The following is a 21,949-nucleotide window of genomic DNA, read 5'->3' as shown; positions in this document are numbered from 1 at the left end:
CTGAGCTTCCAGTGCTCCCTGCAGCCCTGAGCTGAGCTGGCCATACAGCCTCGTGCCCCCAGCTGTACGGCAAAGTGCCCACCACCTCCCACTAGGCCTGAGGCTGGTGGGGAACGTCAGAGGCGGGTCCATTTACCCAAGCACCCTCTTGGCCAAGTGGGGCCCAAACTTGGGGTGGGGTTGGAGTTCAGAGGGTGGATCGGACACCAGCCCAGCCCTGGGAGTCTTCTGTCCAGCCAGTGAGCTGGACCGGGGACCACTGTAAGAACACGTGTGTGTGTGTGTGTGTGTGTGTGTGCGCACAAGCATATGTGCCGGGCCCACCGTCCTGGGGCCTCTCCCATCAGGAGAGGCCAGAGAGCAGGAGGGGTGGGGGTATCTGGACCCCTGTCTTCTGGATGCCTTCTACCCCGGGGAGGTGTGGGGGCCCGATTCAGGGCGCAGAAACACCCTCGCATGTACTGAGCCTTCACGGGGGTGCCTGGCCCTGGTTAGTGGCTGCTCTGTGTGATTTTATTTAATCCACACACCAGCCCCTTGTGGGAGGTGTTTATGGCTGAGGACGCAGAGGCTCAAAGGAAGGGGGAGAATTAGTCTACTTGGGCGGCCTTAACAAAATACCACTGATGGGGCAGCTTAGACAGCAGACATTTATTTTCTCACAGTTCCGGAGGCTGGAAGTCGCAGGTCAGGGCTGGTTTCTCCTTGGCTTGCAGACGGCTGCCTTCCCGCTCTGTCCTCACACAGCCTTTTCTCTGGGCCCGAGCAGCCCTAATCTCCTTCTCTTCCGAGAACACAGGTCCTATTGGATTAGGGCGCAGCCATGTGACCTCATGCTACCTTAATTAACCCTTTAAGGCCCCGTCTCCAAACACAGTCACATTCTGAGATGCTAGAGGTTAGGGCTTCAACACATGAACTTGGAGGGATCACAACTGGGCCCATAACAAGGGATGACTTGCCCAAGGTCACACAGCTGGTTAGAGGCCAAAGTGAGGTTTGAACTCAGGGCTAACCTACCCCCAAATTCAGGGCTCTGTTTTCTACCCGGTGCAGCATCCCAAGTGACCTGTTGGTAGAAAACCAAAGTCAGATGAGCCTCGCCCGCCAGGCCCGCTCTGGGTGAACTTGCCTGAGGCCATGGTGAGCATCGCAGGGCTGACCTGATCCAGAGGCCCAAGATGCAAGTGAAGCGGCCTGGTTTCTCCACAGGCCCTGAACAGGGGGTCATTGTGTCCAAGGGTGATCGGGCCACAGGCTGGGACGTAGGACAGGGGCTCGGCTGTGTGTCCTCTCAGCGTTTGTCCCCTCTCCCCTTGGCCGGCTGGCTCCCTCCTTCCCTCCACTTTTACTGCCCGCCCCCCGCCCCCGTCCCTGAGGCTGAGACTGGAGCCAGCGGTGCTGGGAGAAGCTACGAGGGCTTCTGCAGAGACCAGGGCATGCCCAGGCCCTGCTGCTCTTCCGTCCCCAGGGCCTACCAGCGACAGCTGGGTGCAAAGCCCTGCCCATCGTGAGAAGTCCCAAACTGCCCCTGCAGACACCTGGCCCACGATGGCCTCACAACACCTTAATGTGTTGAATCCGGGTCTCCCTAGTATGAGCAAGTTTCTGCTGGGGGACAAGGGACGGGTCTGCAAGGGAGGTGGGCAGAGAAGAGCAGAGGCCCTGAGTGGGAGGAGGGACAGAGGGAGGAGGGGAGGGTCCTCTGGGTGCAGTGGAGACGCCTCCCTCCCCCAGCCACAGACCAGCCTGTCATCCCCACTTGGCGGCTGAGGCCGTATCTGGAAGGCACGGCACCCGTCTGCAGACGCGGTTGCAGATGCGGTCGCTGTGTGTGCACTCAGCTGGCCGGAATCCAGGAACTGGCCACCTCCTGCTCTGCAGGGTCATCTGGGGCGGGGAAGCGGGGGAGCAGCTGGGGCAGGAACTGGGCCCTTCCTTCGCAGGAAGGTCAGGTGGGGCAGGGCTTCGGGAGAAAAGCGCTGATTCACAGCGGCTGCGGCTCTTCCTCTTCCCTAGCTGTCAGCCGTTTGCTGGAAGACAGCGGTTTCCCAGGAATGCCCTCCGGGAAACCTCTTTGCTGCTGACGCAGCCCTCCACCAAAAGGGAACTCTGAAATCTGGCTTCAAAGTCGGAGAAACTGCTCAGCTGGAAGGTGGGAAGAACCTCCACTCGTAGTCAGGAGACCTGGGCTCCAGGCCAGCTGTGAGCCCTCGGCAAGATGCTCAACATCTTTGTGCCTCAGTGTCCCCATTCTTAAGAATGCTCATGCCCTGATCTCCCAGGCTTGTCGCGGGGATCAGACAAGCTCCCGGGTTGGGGCAAGCGAAGCCTTAGATCTTTCAGAAAAGGGAAATAAATTCAGAGCTAGCACATGAGGGCAGGGAAGTTGTTCACGGCCAAGGCTACACGGCTGAGGGGACAAGTGGGGTTGAAATCCAGTCTGGGCTCCACTTGTCACCCTGGCACAGGACTGTGTCCACCCAGAGAAAGGGACACCTTTTCCATATGATGGCATTAAATGATCTATGGGGAGTCCAGGTGAACTCAAGCCTGGGGGTTACCGAGCCATGCACATATTTTCTGTTTAATGTGAGCAGTGTAGTGACAACAGTCAGCATGGGATGTGATGGGGTCCTGAGGGAGGGGAGGGCATGTAACCCGCCTGGAGGAAGCAGAGGGCTTCCCTGCAGACAGGGCTGCCTGAGCTCGGTCTTGAAGGATAAAGGGTTGGCCAAAAGCAGAAGGGAATTGCAGAACCCCTGAAGATTGCTGGAATTCTCCATGGATCTCCTGCATGTCTGGTGAAGACTCACTGACAGCTTTTATTCCAGACTATCTTCTTTCTTTCTTTTTTTTTTAAATGTTTAAAATTTACTTATTTATTTATTTTTGGCTGCATTGGGTCTCTGTTGCTGCGCGTGGGCTTTTTCTCTAGTTGCGGCGAGCGGGGGCTAGTCTTCGTTGTGGTGCACAGACGTTTCATCGCAGTGGCTTCTCTTGTCGCGGAGCAAGGGCTCTAGGTGCACGGGCTCTGTAATTGTGGCACACAGGCTCAGTAGTTGTGGCACACGGGCTTAGTTGCTCCGCGGCACGTGGGATCTTCCCAGACCAGGGCTCGAACCCGTGTCCCCTGCATTGGCAGGCAGATTCTTAACTACTGCGCCACCAGGGAAGCCCAAGACCATCTTCTTAAGAGTATTTGACTAGTCTTGGAGGATAAAGAGAATTTCTCCCTCCTGGGAAGAGGGCAGATTTTTTTTTTCCTGACCAAGATGATAAAATAATGTCTCTCACTTTGGAAGAGAGTGTCTCCCCGCAGGGTAAAAGTGGGACAGGTCTGCTCACAGCCCTTCTTCCTCAGCCTGATCCAGACCCACTGTGTGTATAGCTTCTACCAGGCCCCACCTCCGCATTCCCCTCAGGGCACTTGGCAGGCAAGAGGGGTCGAAGCAAATATGAAGCACGTGCGCCTGGTTGCCAGGGGTAATGAAGTCCCTTGTCATGGCCCCAGGAGTCTCCTGCCAGCACCTGTGAAACTGTGGCAGGTGACCTTGTTAACGTGCAAGTGGGGTAAAATCTCTGGCTCTTGACAGTTTCTGACAAGGAAGGTGAGAGAAAGTGAAAAATCACAGAAAAATGAAATAGGAGTGTGCTGTATGCAGGGTCACCAGTCGTTTCCAGATCGCTCGTACATAAAGCCTGAAGCAAAGAGTAGAGGAAGGTGCAGATGCGGGGCTGCTGGCCAGGCCCTTGAATAGCCCTGTCTGGCAGCACAGGGAGTCTGGACATTCTCCGCCCATGTAGAACAGAACTGGAGGGGGCCAGCCTGGAGGCAGGAGCAGTGAGCACTCCTAGCAGTCCAACTGTTGCCTTGAAAGACTATGTCTCGTGAAAAGAAACGAGCTTTTCCTGGAGAAATAGCTGATCTCAGCTTTGGGACAGGAAATGTAGAAAGAAACATCTTGATACACCAGATACGAAGGAAGCTATGGAGGTTTCCTAGGGGCACGTCAAAAGGGCTTGGGAGCCCACCTTTAAGATTCCATCAGCCGAAAATGAACAATTTGAGCTTCAGTACAGAAGCACAATGGATTGAAACCCATCAGACACGTGTAAGTCGTCCGGATCCTGCTGCTGATCCGTAAGAGAGCTGGACGTCAGAGAAACATGCTGAACAGCAGCCTGAATGTGCCATCAGCGAAGTCCAGACTGAGAAACTCTACCGATGCGCAGCCTGGACTCTTCAACGGAAATTGGAAGGAAGAGAAAGAATGAGGAAACCTGCAGAATGAAGACTAAGACGAGTGTCTAGGGATACACACTTGTGATAAAACCACAAAGAACACAGGGAGGGTGGTTACTCTTTGTGGGGGGTTGGCTGGGGTGTTCTGTGACTGGGATGGAGCACACGCACGGGCTTCCAGGGTGGCCGGTGTGATCGTTGATTCTGTGTGTCCGTTTGACTAGGCCACGGTGCTTATTTCGTCAGATATTATTCTGAATGTTGTGGACTTTGGATGATGTTAACATTTAAGTGAGTAGACACTGAGCAAAGCAGATGACCCTCCACAATGTGGGTGGGCCCCATCCAATCAGCTGAAGGCCTTAGGAGAGCAAAGACTGACCTTCCCTGAGCACGAAGGGATTCTGCTAGCAGGTGGCCTTTGGCCTGGACCGCAACTCCTCCCCTGGGTCTCCGGCTTGCAATTTTGGACTTACCAGGTCTCCACAATCATGTGAGCTGATTCCTTCAGATAAGTGTCTCTCTCTATATGTATACACATCCAACTGGTTCTATTTCTCAGGAGAATCTTGACGAGTACATCTGGTAAAGTTCTATCTCTCGGGTGGTAGTCACAAGGCTGTTCATCTTACAATTCACCAAGCATTACACTTGTTTTGTATGGTTTTCTATATCTGTTTTTATTTTATAATAAAAAGGCAAAAAAGTATTATTTGTATATAGGTATGTAAATATGTAGAAAGGGCATTCTAATGATGAATACAAACTGACATTTGGGATTTCTGGGGAAGAGAAGCGTTGGCCACGTTTTACTCCGAAAGTTTCTGTACTATGTACCTCTTATGACAGAACATGTCTGTACATTTTGGATATAACTAGGGAAAAAATGCTGGTCCTAGTTGTGATACACATAGAAAGGTCACCCTTATCAGAAATCTAATAGAAAATGGCTTAATACGAGGGATGGAGAGCCACATCTGCTGGGGGCCTATGAACCACATGAGGAGAAAGAAGAGGCAGTGTGACTTACTTATGAAACTGTCATTTATTTGAGAAATGAACAAGCTGCTTTTAACCCTTAGAACCATGAACATTCAAGTTACTGCACTTGTTATAGTTAAGTATATTTTTCTTCTACAGGGAGGACAAATAATAAGAGAGAAGCACGGTCACAAAGTAGTTAACAGTTCTAGAAAATAGAAGAACAGAACTTTTACCACCTGAACATTAAGGCCTTTTGAGAGACTCCTTTTAAATATTCTACTTGTCAGTATTTGCATTTCGTTGAACATCAGCCGGCCCCCAGGGCTGCCCATTCTTGAGCTATAGTGATACATGTTCACACACCTTACGCTTCTTGTACTTGTTACTTCAATCCCTAAAGCCCCCCCAAATCTGTAGGACAATGAGTTCTTTATCCTGGTCACGTGATTGGATGTATTAGGACAACCTCATGGAGAAAGCATAAACTGACTAAAAATGGGCCCATTAGGGCTTCCCTGGTGGCGCAGTGGTTGAGAGTCCGCCTGCCGATGCAGGGGACACAGGTTCATGCCCCGGTCCGGGAAGATCCCACATGCCGCGAAGCGGCTGGGCCCGTGAGCCACGGCCGCTGAGCCTGCGCGTCCGGAGCCTGTGCTCCGCAACGGGAGAGGCCACGACAGTGAGAGGCCCATGTACCGCTAAAAAAAAAAAAAAAGGGGCCAATTAGAAACAAAAGTATCACCCTTGAATCTGTCACAGATATAAATAACCCTCTTTGCCAGTATCTCAACTTCCAGTCCATACCTCCAAACTTTAAAGGCGTCAACCACTGCTAAATAAGACAGGTTTCACTACATAAAGACAGGCGGTCACAAGTGTCGTGGTTTTTAGTGTTCCTTTTTTCTTTGCTCTCTATTTTAACAGTCACCTAGGTATACGGCTTATTTTTAAAAAGAACGTTACTGAAACATAATTAGCAAACCACATAATTCCATTTGATGTGTACAAGTCACTGGGTTTTATTTAGTACATTCAGAGCTTTACAACCATCATCGTGATCGGTCTCCGAACATTTTCATCAGCCCCAAAAGACTCATGCCCATTAGCAGTCACTATTTCCCCATTTCCCTCTCTCGCTGGTTCCCGGCATCACTCATCCACTTTCTGTTTCTGTAGGTTTGCTTATTCTGGACATTAGATACAAGTCGAATCGTATAATACGGGGTCTCGTATGACCGGCTTCTTTCCCTTGGCTACATGCTGTAGCTGTAGCAGTGCTTCATCCTTTACGTGGCCGCATTTAATATTCCACTACATGGAGTCAGTGCTACTTTTAAATGTCTTTCACAAACCCACGGTGAGTACCACCCCGTGTGGGACACTGGGCCAAGGGAAACAAAGACAAGGCAGGCAGCCTGTGCCCTCGGAGGAGCTTAGATAACCTCCCAGCCCCCAGGCGTGGTGTAAGGGCACGCCTACAAGTGCTGGAAAAGCCCCAAGGAAAACGCAAATGCCCGCGGAAAGAGGAGAGGGGACTTTTGTGTGTGGGAGAGAAGGAAGCTGAGGAAGACAGGGCACTTTCAGATACACCTTGAGGATGGGTCAGATGGAAGGAAAGGCACTCCAGGGCACAAGGCACAGCAAGGAGCAAAGGCACAGGAGGCTGAAAAATCCAGGTGGTCGGGGGAGCAGGGAGAACAAAGTGGCAGGTGGCGGTGTGGGAGAGGGGAGGCTGGAAGACACAGATGGGGAGCGGACCCCACCAGGAGGGGCCAGACTACAAAGTCAGGGACCTGAAATTAATACTCGGATTCAGTTATAAATCTTTATTTTTCAGACTTGTCCATCATTGACAAATAAAATACAAAAGCAATCAAAAATTATACTGTTTTCTAAAAATAGTTTTCCATTTGGGGTTTATGTCCCTCTCCCATAAAATCACTGTAAAGACTTAAGAGGTTCTGACTTCAAATTCCTCAAAGACTGTTTCACTGGCTGCAGAAGCCCCAGTGAACGTGTCGCTCCGTAAAAGGCGTGGGCAAAAAACCCCTCTTAAAAAGCAAATGCACCTTTCTCAGTGCAGAGATTCAGCCTCCCACATCTGTGGGGTTTTCAGAGGATACACAGGACCTGTAGGAGCTGGGGAAGTAGATAAAGGTGAGCAAGCCATCCTGGGGGAGGCCTGGAGTGCGGCCTGCGTGGCCTGATCACATCCCCGGGAGGGCCTGCAGCCGCGGGGGGAGCCTCCCTCTGGCCCCAGCTCTTCTGTCTCTGATCAGCACACATTCTAAGGGACGTGTTCACATTCAGAAAAGCGTCGACAGCATTTCAGTAGTAACCAAGGCATACCTTGTTCATGGACAATTTTATTCTGTAAGAAACGGGAAGAAGAAGTTGTTGAACCCGAAGTTGGTCAACTCTGAAGAAATGAAGATGAACAGAACCCACCATGGAACATGTATGACAGACCCACCCAACCCAGCAACCCTGGGGATGCATCTATTTTGAATTCGTCCACAGTGAGAGGTAGAAGCCGGCAGAAGCCGGTAGAAGCAAAGTGCCCAGGTGCAGAAGAGGACAGCAGTGCTACATGTGCCCTTCTGCTTTCAGAAGGACACCGACCCTTTAAATGCCAGGTGCAGGGTTACCTGTCAATCGGATAAGGGTTTTCACAAAGGTTGACCAACACGTACAAATGTCTCAAAGCATACTCGTACTAGAGGAAAACAAACCAAAAAGCACAATCAAACATCATCATTTTATAACACGATCAGCTCCTAACATGGGAATATGTAAAGCAACTAGACCAGTGTTTCCTGAGAATTCCCTGGCAGTCCAGTGGTTAGGACTCCGCACTTTCACTGCTGAGGGCCCAGATTCGATCCCTGGTTGGGGAGCTAAGATCCCACAGGCCGCCTGGTGCAGTCAAAAAAAAAAGAAAAAAAAATTACACCAATGGTTCTTAACCTTTCCTGAGTCAGGGATCCCCTCCCACCTTTAGATTATCTGGTGAGACTTATGGACCATCTCGTAAGAAAAATGCAAGAGTCATGTACCAAAATGTTCATTGCAGCTCTATTTACAATAGCCAGGAGATGGAAACAACCTAAGTGTCCATCATCGGATGAATGGATAAAGAAGATGTGGCACATAAATACAATGGAATATTACTCAGCCATAAAAAGAAATGAAATTGAGCTATTTGTAATGAGGTGGATGGACCTAGAGTCTGTCATACAGAGTGAAGTAAGTCAGAAAGAGAAAGACAAATACCGTATGCTAACACATATATATGGCATTTAAGAAAAAAAAATGTCATGAAGAACCTAGGGGTAAGACAGGAATAAAGACACAGACCTACTAGAGAGTGGACTTGAGGATGTAGGGAGGGGGAAGGGGAAGCTGTGACAAAGTGAGAGAGTGGCATGGACATATATACACTACCAAACGTAAGGTAGATAGCTAGTGGGAAGCAGCCGCATAGCACAAGGAGATCAGCTCGGTGCTTTGTGACCACCTGGAGGGGTGGGATAGGGAGGGTGGGAGGGAGGGAGACGCAAGAGGGAAGAGATATGGGAACATATGTATAACTGATTCACTTTGTTATAAAGCAGAAACTAACACACCATTGTAAAGCAATTATACTCCAATAAAGATGTAAAAAAAAAAAAAAAATGCACATGTGCCCAGGATTGGCAGCACCCTCAAGCCCAGGTAAGGACTCCTGGACGAGAACCCCCTGGCCCTGCTCCCCTCTGTTAGCTCGGACCTCCCCCTGGCAGCCTGGCTTTTAGTCTGGGACACAGTGGTGAGGGAGACAGATGGTAAGTGATTGCCAAACAGGTGGCAACTAAGATGGAAATAACTGGGGGTGTTTACCTTCTGTGATTCCAGCAGGCAAAAAATGTAACACCAGAGGATTAAGTATTTGTTAAATAAATGGGAATTTTAAAAAGTCATTAAATAAAGAGAATGCTTTGTTAAATAAATGAAAAATAAAATTAAGAGCCTCTTAATAATGGAGAGCTATCTCCCAAGTGCCCAGCATTCCATCCTCAGAAGCATCTGAGGATGACCATGGTCTGCACGTCGCAGCCCAGAGAGGACTTTCTGCAACAATGAAAATGTTCTATAACGTTCTCAATTCAGTAGCCACTCACCGCATGTGGCTCCTAAACACGGGAAATGTAGCTACTGCAGCTAAGGAACTGACTTTTACGTTTGGTTTCATTTTAATCCATTTATTTCTTTATTTTAAATTAATTTTTTTCTACTGGAGTAGAGTTGCTTTATAATGTTGTGCTAGTTTCTGCTGTACAGCAAAGTGAGTCAGTTACACATACACATATATCCATTCTTTTTCAGATTCTTTTCCCATATAGGTCATTACAGAGTATTGAGTAGCGTTCCCTGTGCTATTTAGTAGGTTCTTTTAGTTACCTATTCTATATATTGTAGTGTGTATATGTCAATCCTTAATCAATTTAAATTCAAGTTTAAGGAGCCACGTGAGGCTAGTGACTACTGTTATCGAAGAGCATGGGTCTAAAGCAGGACTTGGCAAACTTTTCTGTCAAGGGCGAGACAGTAAATATTTGAGGCTTTGTAGGCTGCGTGAACTACTCAACTCTGCTGCAGGGTGAAAGCTATGTGACTGAGTGTGGCTGTGTTTTGATAAAACTTTATTTATAAAAACAGGCTGTGGGGGGAAAAACCCAACAGGCTGTGGGCAGGAACGGGCCTGCGGGCCACAGTTTGCTAACCCCTCCCCTATAAGGAGCCAAGCATCATGTAAGTACTGGCCAGAAAGGAGGCTTTTTAGGTACCTTCCAACCCTGACATTCGACAATCTGCAGAAACTAGGTCCTTTCTTCTCCTCCATGGGCCAGGGCCTGCTTCAACAACAAATCTGGGGAAGAGGTCGGAACAGACCCAGAAGGGAGAAAACCTGCGTGGCTGGTGTGAGGGGCAGGGCGGAGGGGTGGGGTTTGGCAGGGACGGCACAGTGTGAAGGGAAGGAAGTCCCCTTCAAAGGCCAATGGAAATAGCAGTTGAATGGTCTTTGACTGGTAAGCTCTCCCAGCCACTGGGACAGTTCAGAGTGTCTGGGGCCAAGATTTAGGGTCAGTGATTTTGGATGACTTTTCTCCTCTCGCATCCCCACCAAAGGCCCCTGAATGAGCCTGTTGCTTCTTCTACAAGATGGAACCTTCTACAAGGCAATGCACCTGATGTGATTCCCAGTGGACAGTACTAACTCAGGTTTGGGGTTTAAGATGCAGAGGAAGGCCAAGCTAGTTGGCCCACGGAAGGCAGGATGCAGAGGCCGGCAGCCCCAGGGTCCGGACTTACCGTGGGGTTGTGCCAGTTGAAGCAGTGCGTGCGGAAGTGCGACACGGCTGCCTGGTAGCAGTCGTGCGCCGTGAGCGGGGCTCTCTGGGACAGGAGCCTGTCTACCTCGGCATCGGACCCTGAGATCAAGGCGACAATCTTCCGCACTGACTTCTCAATGACATTTCTGACCTGTGAAGAAACACATCTTTTCCAAATGTATCTTACTTAACGTAGTCTCTCCTGGAACCCTGGACCAGTTAGATGCTTCTTTCATAGAGCCTCCACCCCAGTATGTTGAAAGAGATGCCAACAGATGCTTTCTGCGGCCAAAGGTGCACACGCGAGGCTTCCGTTACAGCTGGAACCCTTCAGGAATACCTTGCCTTTTAGGGATCTTCGGGCATGATGGAAGCATTTAAATCTGAATACCCGAAGAGCAGGTATGGCCCAGGCTAAGGAAGTGGGGGGTGCGGGAGGGCATGTAGAAATTGTGCCCCAAAGCAGACTGTTGTCCCATAAGCGGTGCTTTGTGTTCACAGGCACCTTTGTCCGTTCTGGAAACCATCAGATGCTTAGACAGAAGGATGCAAAGGGTGGACATCATTTTCTTCCCAGATAATGAAAGCCAGCATCATTAAGGAGAAAGCTGCTTCCATGTCAACCAAAACTTTCAATCGAGTCCCCTGACCCTCCCGCTCCCCAGCCAGGGTTTGTTCCATTCATGCCCGAATGCTCCCTGCCCACGGTGCGCCAGACCAGCGGGTCTCAACATGTGGTCCAGGACCACGGGGGTCCCCCAGGCTTCTTGGGGGCTCCATAATGTCCTCCCTTTCCCAACTATGTATCTGTGTAAGGTTATATTTTCTTTATATATTTCAACCAGAACAAAAGAGCCCAACAGTGAGTGCAGACCCAGGTACGATGACCCAGCTGTCTTCCATAACGCCAGGCAGAAAACAGATCTGCAAAAGTGTAGTGATGCCACTCTTCTCACCCAAATTGTTTTTATTTTAGAAAATAATTCTTTTTCATAAAAAATATATTAACACAAAATGGGTTTATTGTTATTTCTAAGTGAGTTACTATTTTAAAAATCTCAGTGTTCATTTCTAACGCAGTAAATATTGATATAACCCACACCAACAAAAGCTCTTTGGGATCAATAATTTTAAGAGCGTGAAGAGGTCCGAGAGCAAAGAAATATGAGAACTGTTGTATTACACTGTGGTACCAACAACTACAACAAAAACCCCATCCTGGTTAATGTACCACGTGTAGGATTGCTAGCTGTCAGGATTATGAGATATACGACTTTAAGACAGATCACACAGATTTTTTTTTTTTTCTTCCCTAGAAAATTCAGGCTGTATCCCAGCACATCAGTCCCTGTGCTGCGCTGATGAGGGGATAGAGTCTACACAGCTGGCTTTGTTGAATGGACAGTCTTCGCCCAGCATCTCGTGAGTACACGCCTGGTGGTTCTAGCCACACAGCTAGAATTTGAAAAGAAATTTGGCCAGTTGCAGACAAACTGATGAGCTGCTGAAAACAAACCCAGTCATCGTAAAAGATTGCTCAAGCATTTTAGGAAGAATTTGGGGCCGTGACTATGATTTCCTAAGGCAGCAGAAATTTTTTGTGGACTGGATTTTTGTTTTTAAATATGATTAGCTACTAACTCACCAAGCAGCAAAATAAAAATGTCTTGTAAGCAACTAGGTGTAAAAGAGGAAACACCCATATGCCGTGGCTTCTTGGCAGGAGACAGGCTCCCTCTCTTTGCTTCCTGCTTCCAAAGAGGTCAAGGCCAGTTTACTAATGAAGCTGGCCACTGCCCTGCTCACTCATGTCCATTTTACAGCGAGTACAAAGCCTGGTTTCCTTTCCCATGTACCCCCAGTGTGGCAGGAGGAGGGTGACCCCAGAGCTCTGTCACTTGGCTCCCACCAACACGGATTTATGGTCAGGAGGCAGAGACAGGACTCGCACACGCTGCCCGGCAAGTCTGGGAGCCGCAGCTTCGCCACCACTTACCTCCAGCTGCCTGTCGATCTTCTTGACGAGACGCCTGGACTCGTGCAGGTCATTGGTGCTCATCAGTTTCCTTTTCATGATGGTGAGGGGCACCTCGGGGCTTGGAGTGAGGTCAAGGTGTTTGACTGGGGGCAGGGAGATGGGAGAACTAGCTTTGTGTTTCAGACCCTGAAACTGCATCAACTTCATGGCAGAGATGGACTGGGGAGGGAGGGGGAGAGGGAGCGGGCGAGGGGGTGGGGGGAGAGAGAGAGAGAGAGAGAGTCAGTTTGAGTGGGAGGGGCAGATGTGCCAAACGTCCCTTGGGTCCTGGAGTCCACAGCTCCCCGCACGTGGTTTCAGGACCACTGAAGGGTCACAATCGCAGCCTGAAAGCACGCGCTTGGTCTTCAGCAGCGGGCGAGGCAATGCATTTGACCACCTGAAATCCACCGATGATGAACTTCGAAGCTGCCTGGCATCCTCTGCAGCAGAACCGCTACCCAGTTCCGCCACGCTCATACCAGAGTCGTTTCAGCCAGGGGTGACCCTGGGTTGTGCTCACCCCTCCACGCTCACCCGCCTGCCCCTAGTGACCAGCAGAAGGAAGGTGCAGAGCATCTGTCCAGGTCAGAGCTGAGGTCTGGGTCCACTGAGATGGGCAGAGCTAAGGCCACCGAGGGGCGGGGCCGACTTGGCATCAGGGCCTAACAAACGGGCCCGACTGCCTGGCTGTGTTTGCCTGCAGGGGTCACTGCAGACTGGATCCCGATTCAGAGGGAAAGAAATGCTACAAGCAGTCATGTTCCTAAACCAAGCGGCGCTAATCTAAAAACAGTTCTAAAACAAAAATTAAAATATACGCACACGTATATAGAAACATAATGCTTAGAAAAGATCCTTCATACCTCCTCTACCAAGAGCAGACGTGGCTAATGTGGAGGAAATTGTAAAGAGAACAGAAAGCTCAGGGCAGAAGAGTTGTGGCTGGTACCCTCCCTCCCTCCAGTCCCCCTACAAAGCTGGGGCAGCGCCACCTTTGACCCTGCCCCCTCTGAATTACCTTTCCCTGGCCTTCTCGCTGCTCTACCTCCCCACTACCCCCCCTCAAAAGCCTGGCCAAGCCCACGGCATCCTGAGTGCACTTCTCGTGGCCTGTGACTGCCCTGTTGGCTCCCAGGCCCTCCAATCGACACTCTGCCCGAGAAGTGCTGAAGGGAATAGCTGGACTGACTGCTCACAAGGTCTTCTAGAAGGCCAATGCTCACATCAAAGGAACAGAACTCAGCTGGCGAGCTCTCAGCTGGTGGCAGGCCACCTGAGGGGTGATGTCTGGTCGTACAGACTCCTGGAAGCCCTGCACACATCCCGAGGGCTAGCCCCAGGGGTGGCACCTAAGGCCCAAGCCTTCAGCAGCCACCTGCTATGACCTCTGTCCGGGCAGCCCTGATGGACTGACCTATTTTACCACCTAGGCCCCTTCTGAACATAGCTGGGGGGGTGGGGGGTAGGGGCGGTAAAAGTCTCGAATTTATATAGCCAGAGGGTCAAGATAACATCCTGCAACTGCAGGAAGGCTGGACCCCGGAGGACTCAGGGTGTGGGGTTCTACGGGGCAAAGCCACAGAACTCACAGGAGAAGCTTTCGACTCAGTAAACTCTCACTGTGTGCTTTGCGCACGTGATGGACCCCCTTCTTTTTGCTCCTTATCACCTTGTGCACTAGGGCTTTGACCAAGGAGGAAACACAGAGGTTTCAGAGAGGTCAGGTAGGTTGCCCAAAGTCTCACCACTTTGTGAGTTTGAACCTAAGTCTGATTCCAAAGCACAGGCGGGATCTCCAGGATGGAGCGGCCATGAGAGACAGAGCCAGCCCTGCCTCAGCCGTTCCTCGCCCGGATGGATCCCGTTTCTCTTCACCGGGAGAGAAACGTCCCCGGTGAGTCAGCCTGAGACTTGAGGCATCATCAGAAGTGCGAGGCTCCCCTCCTCACCTTGTTTCCATACTGCATGACGTGGCTGGTGTTGGTGTGGGACTTCACCAGCTGGTACTGCTTGTGGAGGGTCTCCTTGGTCAGATCCTCCTGCGAAAATGAAAACAGTCGAGTCCTTTGACGATCGCAGCTGACAGCTAAGCCTCAGCTAAGCAGTCGGCCCCCAGATGTCTCACCACGTCCGAGTCTTCCATCCAGTTGACACTATACCAGTCCCCCAGGAACGTGGACCTCGCCTCATCGTAGTAACACGCATAGGACGACTCCCTGGGGTTGGCAGCAGTAGTTGCATAAACTACGAGGAATTAAAAGACACATTTCAGTCGTGTTTTATTCTCGGCTGTCTGCGGATTCCACTTGAGGCTTGAGTTCCTCCTCCTTTCCTAGTGCAATCAAAGCAGGTCACCTATGATCAGCTCAGGGAGGGCAGGGAGACCTCCTTGTATCCAGCCCTGCTCACTGAGTTTCAGTAACTCATCTAAAACTAAATGTGGAAAAAGAGAAGCCAGCTGATAGACACTGTTAGATAGTGCTAACAGATCTGAGTAGCTCTGGAATCTTGAAGGATTTGGACCTCATTTCATTTCCATAGAAAGTGAACATTCATTAAAGAAACACTTAGATGGACTGAACATATGAAATCCCTACCATTTACTACCTAGCTACCATGGGCTCAGAACTATGCTGGACAGATGTCATTGCTTAAAATGTAACTCTCCTAACAGACACTATCTTTATCCCCATTTTACAGATGAGTAAATCTGAGGGTCCAAGAGGGTAAGTCACCTGCCCAAGATCAGAGAGCCAGCAAGCAACGCATCTCAAAGGACAGAGGCTGGTCCAAAGACTGTGATCTTGGTCTTAAGTAGCCCTATTAGAACCCGGCAGAGCACTACAGAGTTCACATCAAGAGCTTCCATCCCTTCATCCCCTGACCACTAATCCTCCAGGAGAAGAAGAAGCTCAGAGCTGCCCACAGGTATCCCCCTACTTCCAAGCACTAGGCTGGCCTAGGCCTGGCTTATGTAAGACACTTGGTTCTTCCCATGGGCAGATTCAGAGAATGTCCAATTGCACCATGTAGCAAGGTGCTCACCCAGCCTGGCTCAGAGGCCAGTGTTCCCACCACCTACCATCGATGTTGGGGGGCAGGTGGCTCATCATGGACCCAGACTCGCAGGCTTCAATGTAGAACACCATCTGGGAGGTGAATGAGACAGGTGAACTCACCCCGTCCAGGCACAGGCCTCTCGTAAATGCTACTTTGACTTTGCCCACTCTCTTGACGTGTTTCTTTTTTTTTCTTTTTTTTTCTTTTTTTTTGGAAGGGTGAAACAGATTTTTTTTTTTTAACATCTTTATTGGGGTGACGTGTTTCTTAAGAGTCTTTCACTTTTGCTTTTGGGAGACATCTCTGCTGTAAGAAGCAGAGGCTACAGAAGCTGTTGTCATACAAACCAGAAGGACCCAAATTTATGCATGACTAATAGAATAAAATGATCTATTAGCTGAAATAATGCAGAAAAATATGGAGCCATAGGTGATGCTAAGGAAAACTGATCTGCCATCCAACGCCGGGAGCAGTTTCCAAGAGCAAAACACCTTACTAACACATACACACCTAAGCTACACAGGTTCCACACGGGGTGCAAAAGGGGCCAGAGAGGGCTTCCCTGGTGGCGCAGTGGTTGGGAGTCCGCCTGCCGATGCAGGGGACATGGGTTCGTGCCCCGGTCCGGGAAGATCCCACATGCGGTGGAGCAGCTGGGCCCGTGAGCCATGGCCGCTGAGCCTGCGCGTCCGGAGCCTGTGCTCCGCAACGGGAGAGGCCACAGCAGCGAGAAGCCCGCGTACCACCAAAAAAAAAAAAAAAAAAAAGGCGCGGGGGCCAGAGAGGGCCAAAGGGAAAATAAGAAGGTGGTATTTTCCTCCCCAGCTGCCCCAGATTGGTGACAGCCCTAGAAACAGTAGTCCTCAAAGTGTGGTCCCTAGTCCAGCAGCATCAGTATCACCTGAAAACTCAGAAAGGCAAACCCGCAGGCCTCTCCCCAGAACAACTGAGCCAAATTCTGGGGCTGGGGCCCACACTGTACTTTAACAAGGTCGCCAGTGATTCTGATATAACAGCTGAAGCTGTAGAATCACAAAAAGCTAATCCTGGGAGACCAGAGGTCAAGACTGATTGAAAGGACACCCTTTCCAAAAACCACAGCCCATCCAGAGCTAGGAGGCCTGTCGAAGAACCATGGGCTTTGCTTCCACTGCATCCCTCACATTCCTCCCCCAAGGCTACCCCAAGCACTGACATCACCTTTTGGTACTTCTTGTGTTTGTGCATGTAATGGATGGTCTCATTCAGGTCCTTGACGTGAAGCTGAAAGGTAAGAATATGGACATTCAGACCAAACACATCAAGAGAAACCATTTGCTGGATAACCCACTAATCAAGTCTTAATGATGCTTTATAAATTCTTATTTAGAAATCCTGAGAGATTTCTAAATAATCGTGGTGAACAGCATTATCCCAGAACATCATGGAGGGCTTTAATCACATAATAAAAAGGGGAAGCAGATGTGCTTCCTCATCACTTTGTCCGGAGCATTCAGGGACTGTGTTCTATGACTGCGTCTAGTGCACTGCACCCAAGTTCAGGGACAGCGACTCATGCTGTGATGTCAGGAGACACGCAGGGAAAACCTGCCGGAAGAGATGCCTCTGGATAGATTGCAAGCTGCGAAATGTGACCTCACCCTCAGCGGCCACATACGAACCTACGCTGTAGGATGTTAGAGACACACATCACAGGTGGCCTGCCAACACTGAGGTTTTGTTTGTTTCCCATTCTCCCAGCTTGTTTTTTTTTTTTTTTTTGGCCGTACCACATGGCTTGTGGGTCCCCCGACCAGGAATTGAACCCGGGCCCTCGGCAGTGACAGTGTGGAGTCCTAACCACTGGACCGCCAGAGAGTTCCCCCCAGCTTGTCTTTAAAACATTAAGAAAAACTCACATCGTCATTAGGAAACACCAGTATTCCAGTGGCTCCGTGATCAGTGAAGTAAACGAACACGTGGTCCCGGGGGCCACTGCCAAGAGACACGCACACGAGCATGAGAGTCCAAGTGGACCATTTGGACTGAAATGCCACCCCGATCAAAAAACTCAGGAGAGATCTGAGGTTACAGTCTCCCAGCCAGGTGGGAGGAGGGGCCCAGGAGCCCGCCGCCCAGCCTGTTTCCTCTGCTCCCGCTGGGTGCCGTTCTGAACCACGAGGTGCGTCCCAGAGTCTGGAGGATCTCAGTCACAGCCGGGAGGGTGCTCGGCAGACAGCCCAGGGTGATCTGGACAGCAAGGCCTCTGGCAACAGGGCCTCATCCCGGGCGGCCACTCTGTGCCACCAGATCTCTCCGAAACAAGTAAGGGAGCCAGGACACACCGCCAAGCACGGTCCTGCAGCTCTGACTGCCTCTCCGGGCCCCTCGGCCTGCACACGGCCTGGGACGCCCACCTGCGCCCCCTCACCAGGCTTCCACTCAGAGGGCCCTGCTTCAAGGTTGCAGAGATGCAGTAACTCACTCGGAGGCAATTTGCTTCATCCCGCGCAGATGTCCGCCTCTGCTCTAACTCACACGAGCTACTTGTGCCCAGGCCTCCCCTCGGGCATAAGGGAAACAGCACCATTTGCCAAGTACCTGAGACTCTCTGAAGTCACGCTCCTAAGGTCCCTGACATCACGTCAAAATGCTGCATAAAGAGATGCTAAACAAGACATCTCTAACCCACAGCCAACAGGGCAAGCAATGGGATGAATTTTCTCCCATACGGAGGTTTGCTCTCAACTTACAAATGTCCTCCTCCCACTGGGCTGACCCGCCATCAGAGCACAGGGTCGGCAGGAGGCGGGGCGGGGGCCCTACAACCTGATTGGCCACAGAGCCTCACGCCTGTCTTGGCGTGTTCCCCTGGTAGTGGAACCGACCAGAACCAGGATCCACAGATAACAAAACGTAGCAGGTTTAAGTGACGGGGAACATTTCACTAAGACTAACCAGGGACCCTGGATCACAGGGTTAATTCGTTACAGAAATGGGCTGCCAAAAGAAGCCACCAGGTCTGTGCAGCCTGTCAGGGCAAAGGTCCCCACGCTGCCATCTCTCACAGGTAAATAGTCCGGGAACAAAGGGCAAGGCCTGTTTGAATTCTCAGTTCTGGAGTACCACGTCATTCAGAAAAGTGTGACAGCCATAAACAGACATTACCTCTTCAAGACCTTTCCAGATCCTTTGCCCTCCACTGCCTCTGCATCACCTCTCAACACAGCAAGGAAGTTTTGCGGGGTGACATCCTACAAAGAATGGGGAGTTGAAATCAGATGCAGCTGTCACTCCAAATCAGTGCGTTTGCTGAGTCTGTCGCAGAGGGCCCAGGCCACCGTCCACATACCTCCAAGGCTTAAGGTTTAAGGGCAAACACTTTGCAACCAAGAAAGATCCAGTGTTTCCTGGGCATGTGCATGACCTCGTCTCAAGTATCATCTTGTCTTTGGCTGATGCCAACTCAGCAAGCCTGCCATTCCTTCTTAACCGTTATAAAGTTCATGTGGAGAAACCCAAAGATGTCGGTAGGTAGGGGCAAAGAGCAGAGGAAGAGCACGCTGCCTCAGAGAGACAGCAAAGCGGGCGGCAGAAACATCAGCGCCGACCTTTGCAACCAGCTTGCCTCCTAAAAGGCCAGTTCCCAAGGACACTCAACGTCCTTAAAGGGGATTTTGTAAAATGGATAGGCAATCGTTAAAAAAATGTAATACAGAAAAGCACAAGGAAGAAAAAACATCAAAAATCCCACCACCTAAATTCCAAATGTTTCCCTATATAACTATATAGAAACAATTTTATAAAAAATGGAATCATCTATACAACACGTATGATGTGTCTGATTTAAATGTTCTTGAATTTAAAAGAGAAAAATAAAACTGAAAGAACTGCTAAACTTCAGACTTTCTCTGTCACAAGGAATATTAGTTTCAATCCCTCTGACATTACAAAAAAGAGACTCTGAAATCCATGAGGCTGAAGTCATAATGGTGCTTTTAAAAACGTGTCAATGTATACAGCCTCAATCGACTGGAAGGCATGTAATGTGCTGGAAGTTATATACTATAATGATTAATGAAAAACTATCTTACAAAATTTAGAGATATATTTTGTACTAGAGCTGATGCTGAGAAAATTGATTTTCAGGAAAGGGCACGGATAATCTATAATCAGATCACTGGCAATATCCTAAGAAAATCAGGTATTATGGAAGGAAATCTATTATGAGGCTTAAAGTACAACAAGATTAGAAACTAAGGATCAGTAGACTACAACTAACGTCCTTTTTTTTCCCTCTGCGTTCTTTCAAAATTCTCAGAAATTACACCTCAAGCACAAATCTTAATACAAACACGAAACATTAACCAGAAATCAGTCTAATGAGGTTCTGATCCCAGAAGTACAAGAAAGAGGGAAAAATCATCACTGAAATGAAACAGCAGACCCCGCTGGCTCTGACCCCGTGATGCGCCTCACCTCGCCCGTGTAGTCCTTTAGAACCCCCTCATACACGTCTGAGCCGTTGGGCCTGTTGATCACAATTCCTGGGGTGGGATTGCTGAAAATCAAAGGACACGACTGAGGCACACAATTTGACGTATCTCTGAAATCTATGGCTTCGTGAATACGCCCCTGTTACGCTTTAAAATACTAAACGACCGTGGTTGTCACAGACATTCCTCATTGCCTCTGAGGTCACCAACGTGTTGGTGATTTTAGCAGCTCGGGGGTCTTGGTGTCCCACAACTCCTGAGTTCCTGGCAGGGGCAGTGAAGGACTGAGCTCTGCAAACCGAGGACAGGGACCCAGGCCCCTGTGTGCCTGGCTTCCTGCTGGACACCAGATTGCATCTTGGGGACAAGATGTCATCAAGAGATCTCTCAGAGCAAAACTACTTTCAGAAAAAGACAGAACAGAAAACAAGGCTTTAATACAAGAGCTTAGGTGTTAAAGCTCAGGATGGATTATGAGCTGTTAACGTGATCACAGTACAGGGCCATAGTCTGGGAACCAAGGAGCTGGGACACTGGATAGGGTTAGGGTTAGTATCCATACAAGGAGCTGGGAGACCAGAGTGGGCTAGATGCTCCAATGTATTCTAAGATACAATTGAGCCTTCTGTGTACAGGGCCTCTGAGGCGTCCCTGCTCAGAGCTTAGGAACAAGCACCACAGAACCCAATGATGAGTCAGTTCCCCAAGCTGAGAGGGAACTCATGCTTTAAATCCTTCCAAAGCCCCAGCCCAAGGACCTTCACCACCATTTCCTACGTCCCCGCCATTGCTGGGTCCCACCAAGATATGGTCAAAGCTCTAGATGAAGCACCATGTGGAACTTCATCCGGGAGTCTGTTTATATTCTAATGTTAGGCCGCTGATCTAAGGGTTCCTGAGTGTCTGTGTGCATTTTTTAAAATGCCCTGGGGCTTCCCTGGTGGCGCAGTGGTTGAGAGTCCACCTGCCGATGCAGGGGACATGGGTTCGTGCCCCGGTCCGGGAGGATCCCACATGCTGCGGAGCGGCTGGGCCCGTGAGCCATGGCCGTTGGGCCTGTGCATCCGGAGCCTGCGCTCCGCGACGGGAGAGGCCGCGGCAGTGAGAGGCCCGCGTACCGCAAAAAAAATAAATAAATAAAATAAAAATAAAATGCCCTGAAGTTCCTCACCATCAAGTTCAAAGCACTCCCTACTCACTCTTCAGAGTTGGCGATGTCATCATACATCATCACGATGATCTGCTCATCAGGAATCCCATTTCGGTGAACGATCTGGTAGGCGTGGCACGCATCGGCCTGGGAGAAGTGGTTTTGTCAAGTGTTAGATTTCTCCCGGAAGGAAGCCAATTTTGGTGTTCTAATGAGCAATGTTCCTTCTCACGGAAGATGTGCTGTGAACCGCTCCCTACTGGGCAGGTATTTAAATTATTTTAAAACACACTCATTTATCTTTTTCAATTCAATTTTTAAAAATCCACCCCCCCATGAAACTTTCATTCATCAGGCAGTTAGCGTATATGTGGATTACACACACACACACACACACACACACACACACACACACACACACACACACACACACACACCCCACCACCACCACCACCACCACCACCACCACCATCACATCTACAGGCAACAAGGGCCTTTGAAAGTCCTGAATAAGTTATTTTCATTTTCCACACCATAGAAAAGTCTCCTGAAAGCACTGATTTAGGTCTGAAGAACAGAATGACTTAGAATGATGAACCAGCAGATTAAAAGCTTAGCGGCTAGTTCTGTATCACACAGGAT

The 21,949-nt window shown here is 49.8% G+C and overlaps 1 protein-coding gene across 2 annotated transcripts in view; it reads right to left on the bottom strand.

Annotated features, from left to right (window-relative positions):
• Positions 1 to 7,041: 7,041 nt before the first annotated feature.
• The window catches only part of LGMN (legumain), a 35,116-nt gene continuing 20,208 nt past the window's right edge, over positions 7,042 to 21,949 (bottom strand). The window contains exons 3-14 of one of the 2 annotated variants that reach the window (XM_033850699.2): positions 21,357 to 21,454; positions 20,141 to 20,222; positions 18,830 to 18,915; positions 17,581 to 17,656; positions 16,883 to 16,945; positions 15,705 to 15,771; positions 14,748 to 14,866; positions 14,572 to 14,661; positions 12,599 to 12,799; positions 10,583 to 10,753; positions 7,879 to 7,946; positions 7,042 to 7,601 (exon numbers count right to left, since the gene is read on the bottom strand). In XM_033850699.2, coding sequence (XP_033706590.1) covers positions 7,559 to 7,601; positions 7,879 to 7,946; positions 10,583 to 10,753; positions 12,599 to 12,799; positions 14,572 to 14,661; positions 14,748 to 14,866; positions 15,705 to 15,771; positions 16,883 to 16,945; positions 17,581 to 17,656; positions 18,830 to 18,915; positions 20,141 to 20,222; positions 21,357 to 21,454 — 1,164 coding nt within the window. In that variant the 3' untranslated portion in view covers positions 7,042 to 7,558. Of the gene's footprint in view, positions 7,602 to 7,878; positions 8,147 to 10,582; positions 10,754 to 12,598; positions 12,800 to 14,571; positions 14,662 to 14,747; positions 14,867 to 15,704; positions 15,772 to 16,882; positions 16,946 to 17,580; positions 17,657 to 18,829; positions 18,916 to 20,140; positions 20,223 to 21,356; positions 21,455 to 21,949 lie in introns of those variants that run through there. The other variant, XM_073800103.1, reaches the window with a different exon arrangement.

Source organism: Tursiops truncatus, chromosome 2 (genome assembly GCF_011762595.2).
Source record: "Tursiops truncatus isolate mTurTru1 chromosome 2, mTurTru1.mat.Y, whole genome shotgun sequence".
NCBI classification, from domain to species: domain Eukaryota; kingdom Metazoa; phylum Chordata; class Mammalia; order Artiodactyla; family Delphinidae; genus Tursiops; species Tursiops truncatus.
The sequence above is the reverse complement of the archived record's forward strand: the minus strand, read 5'-3'. Positions and strand labels throughout refer to the sequence as shown.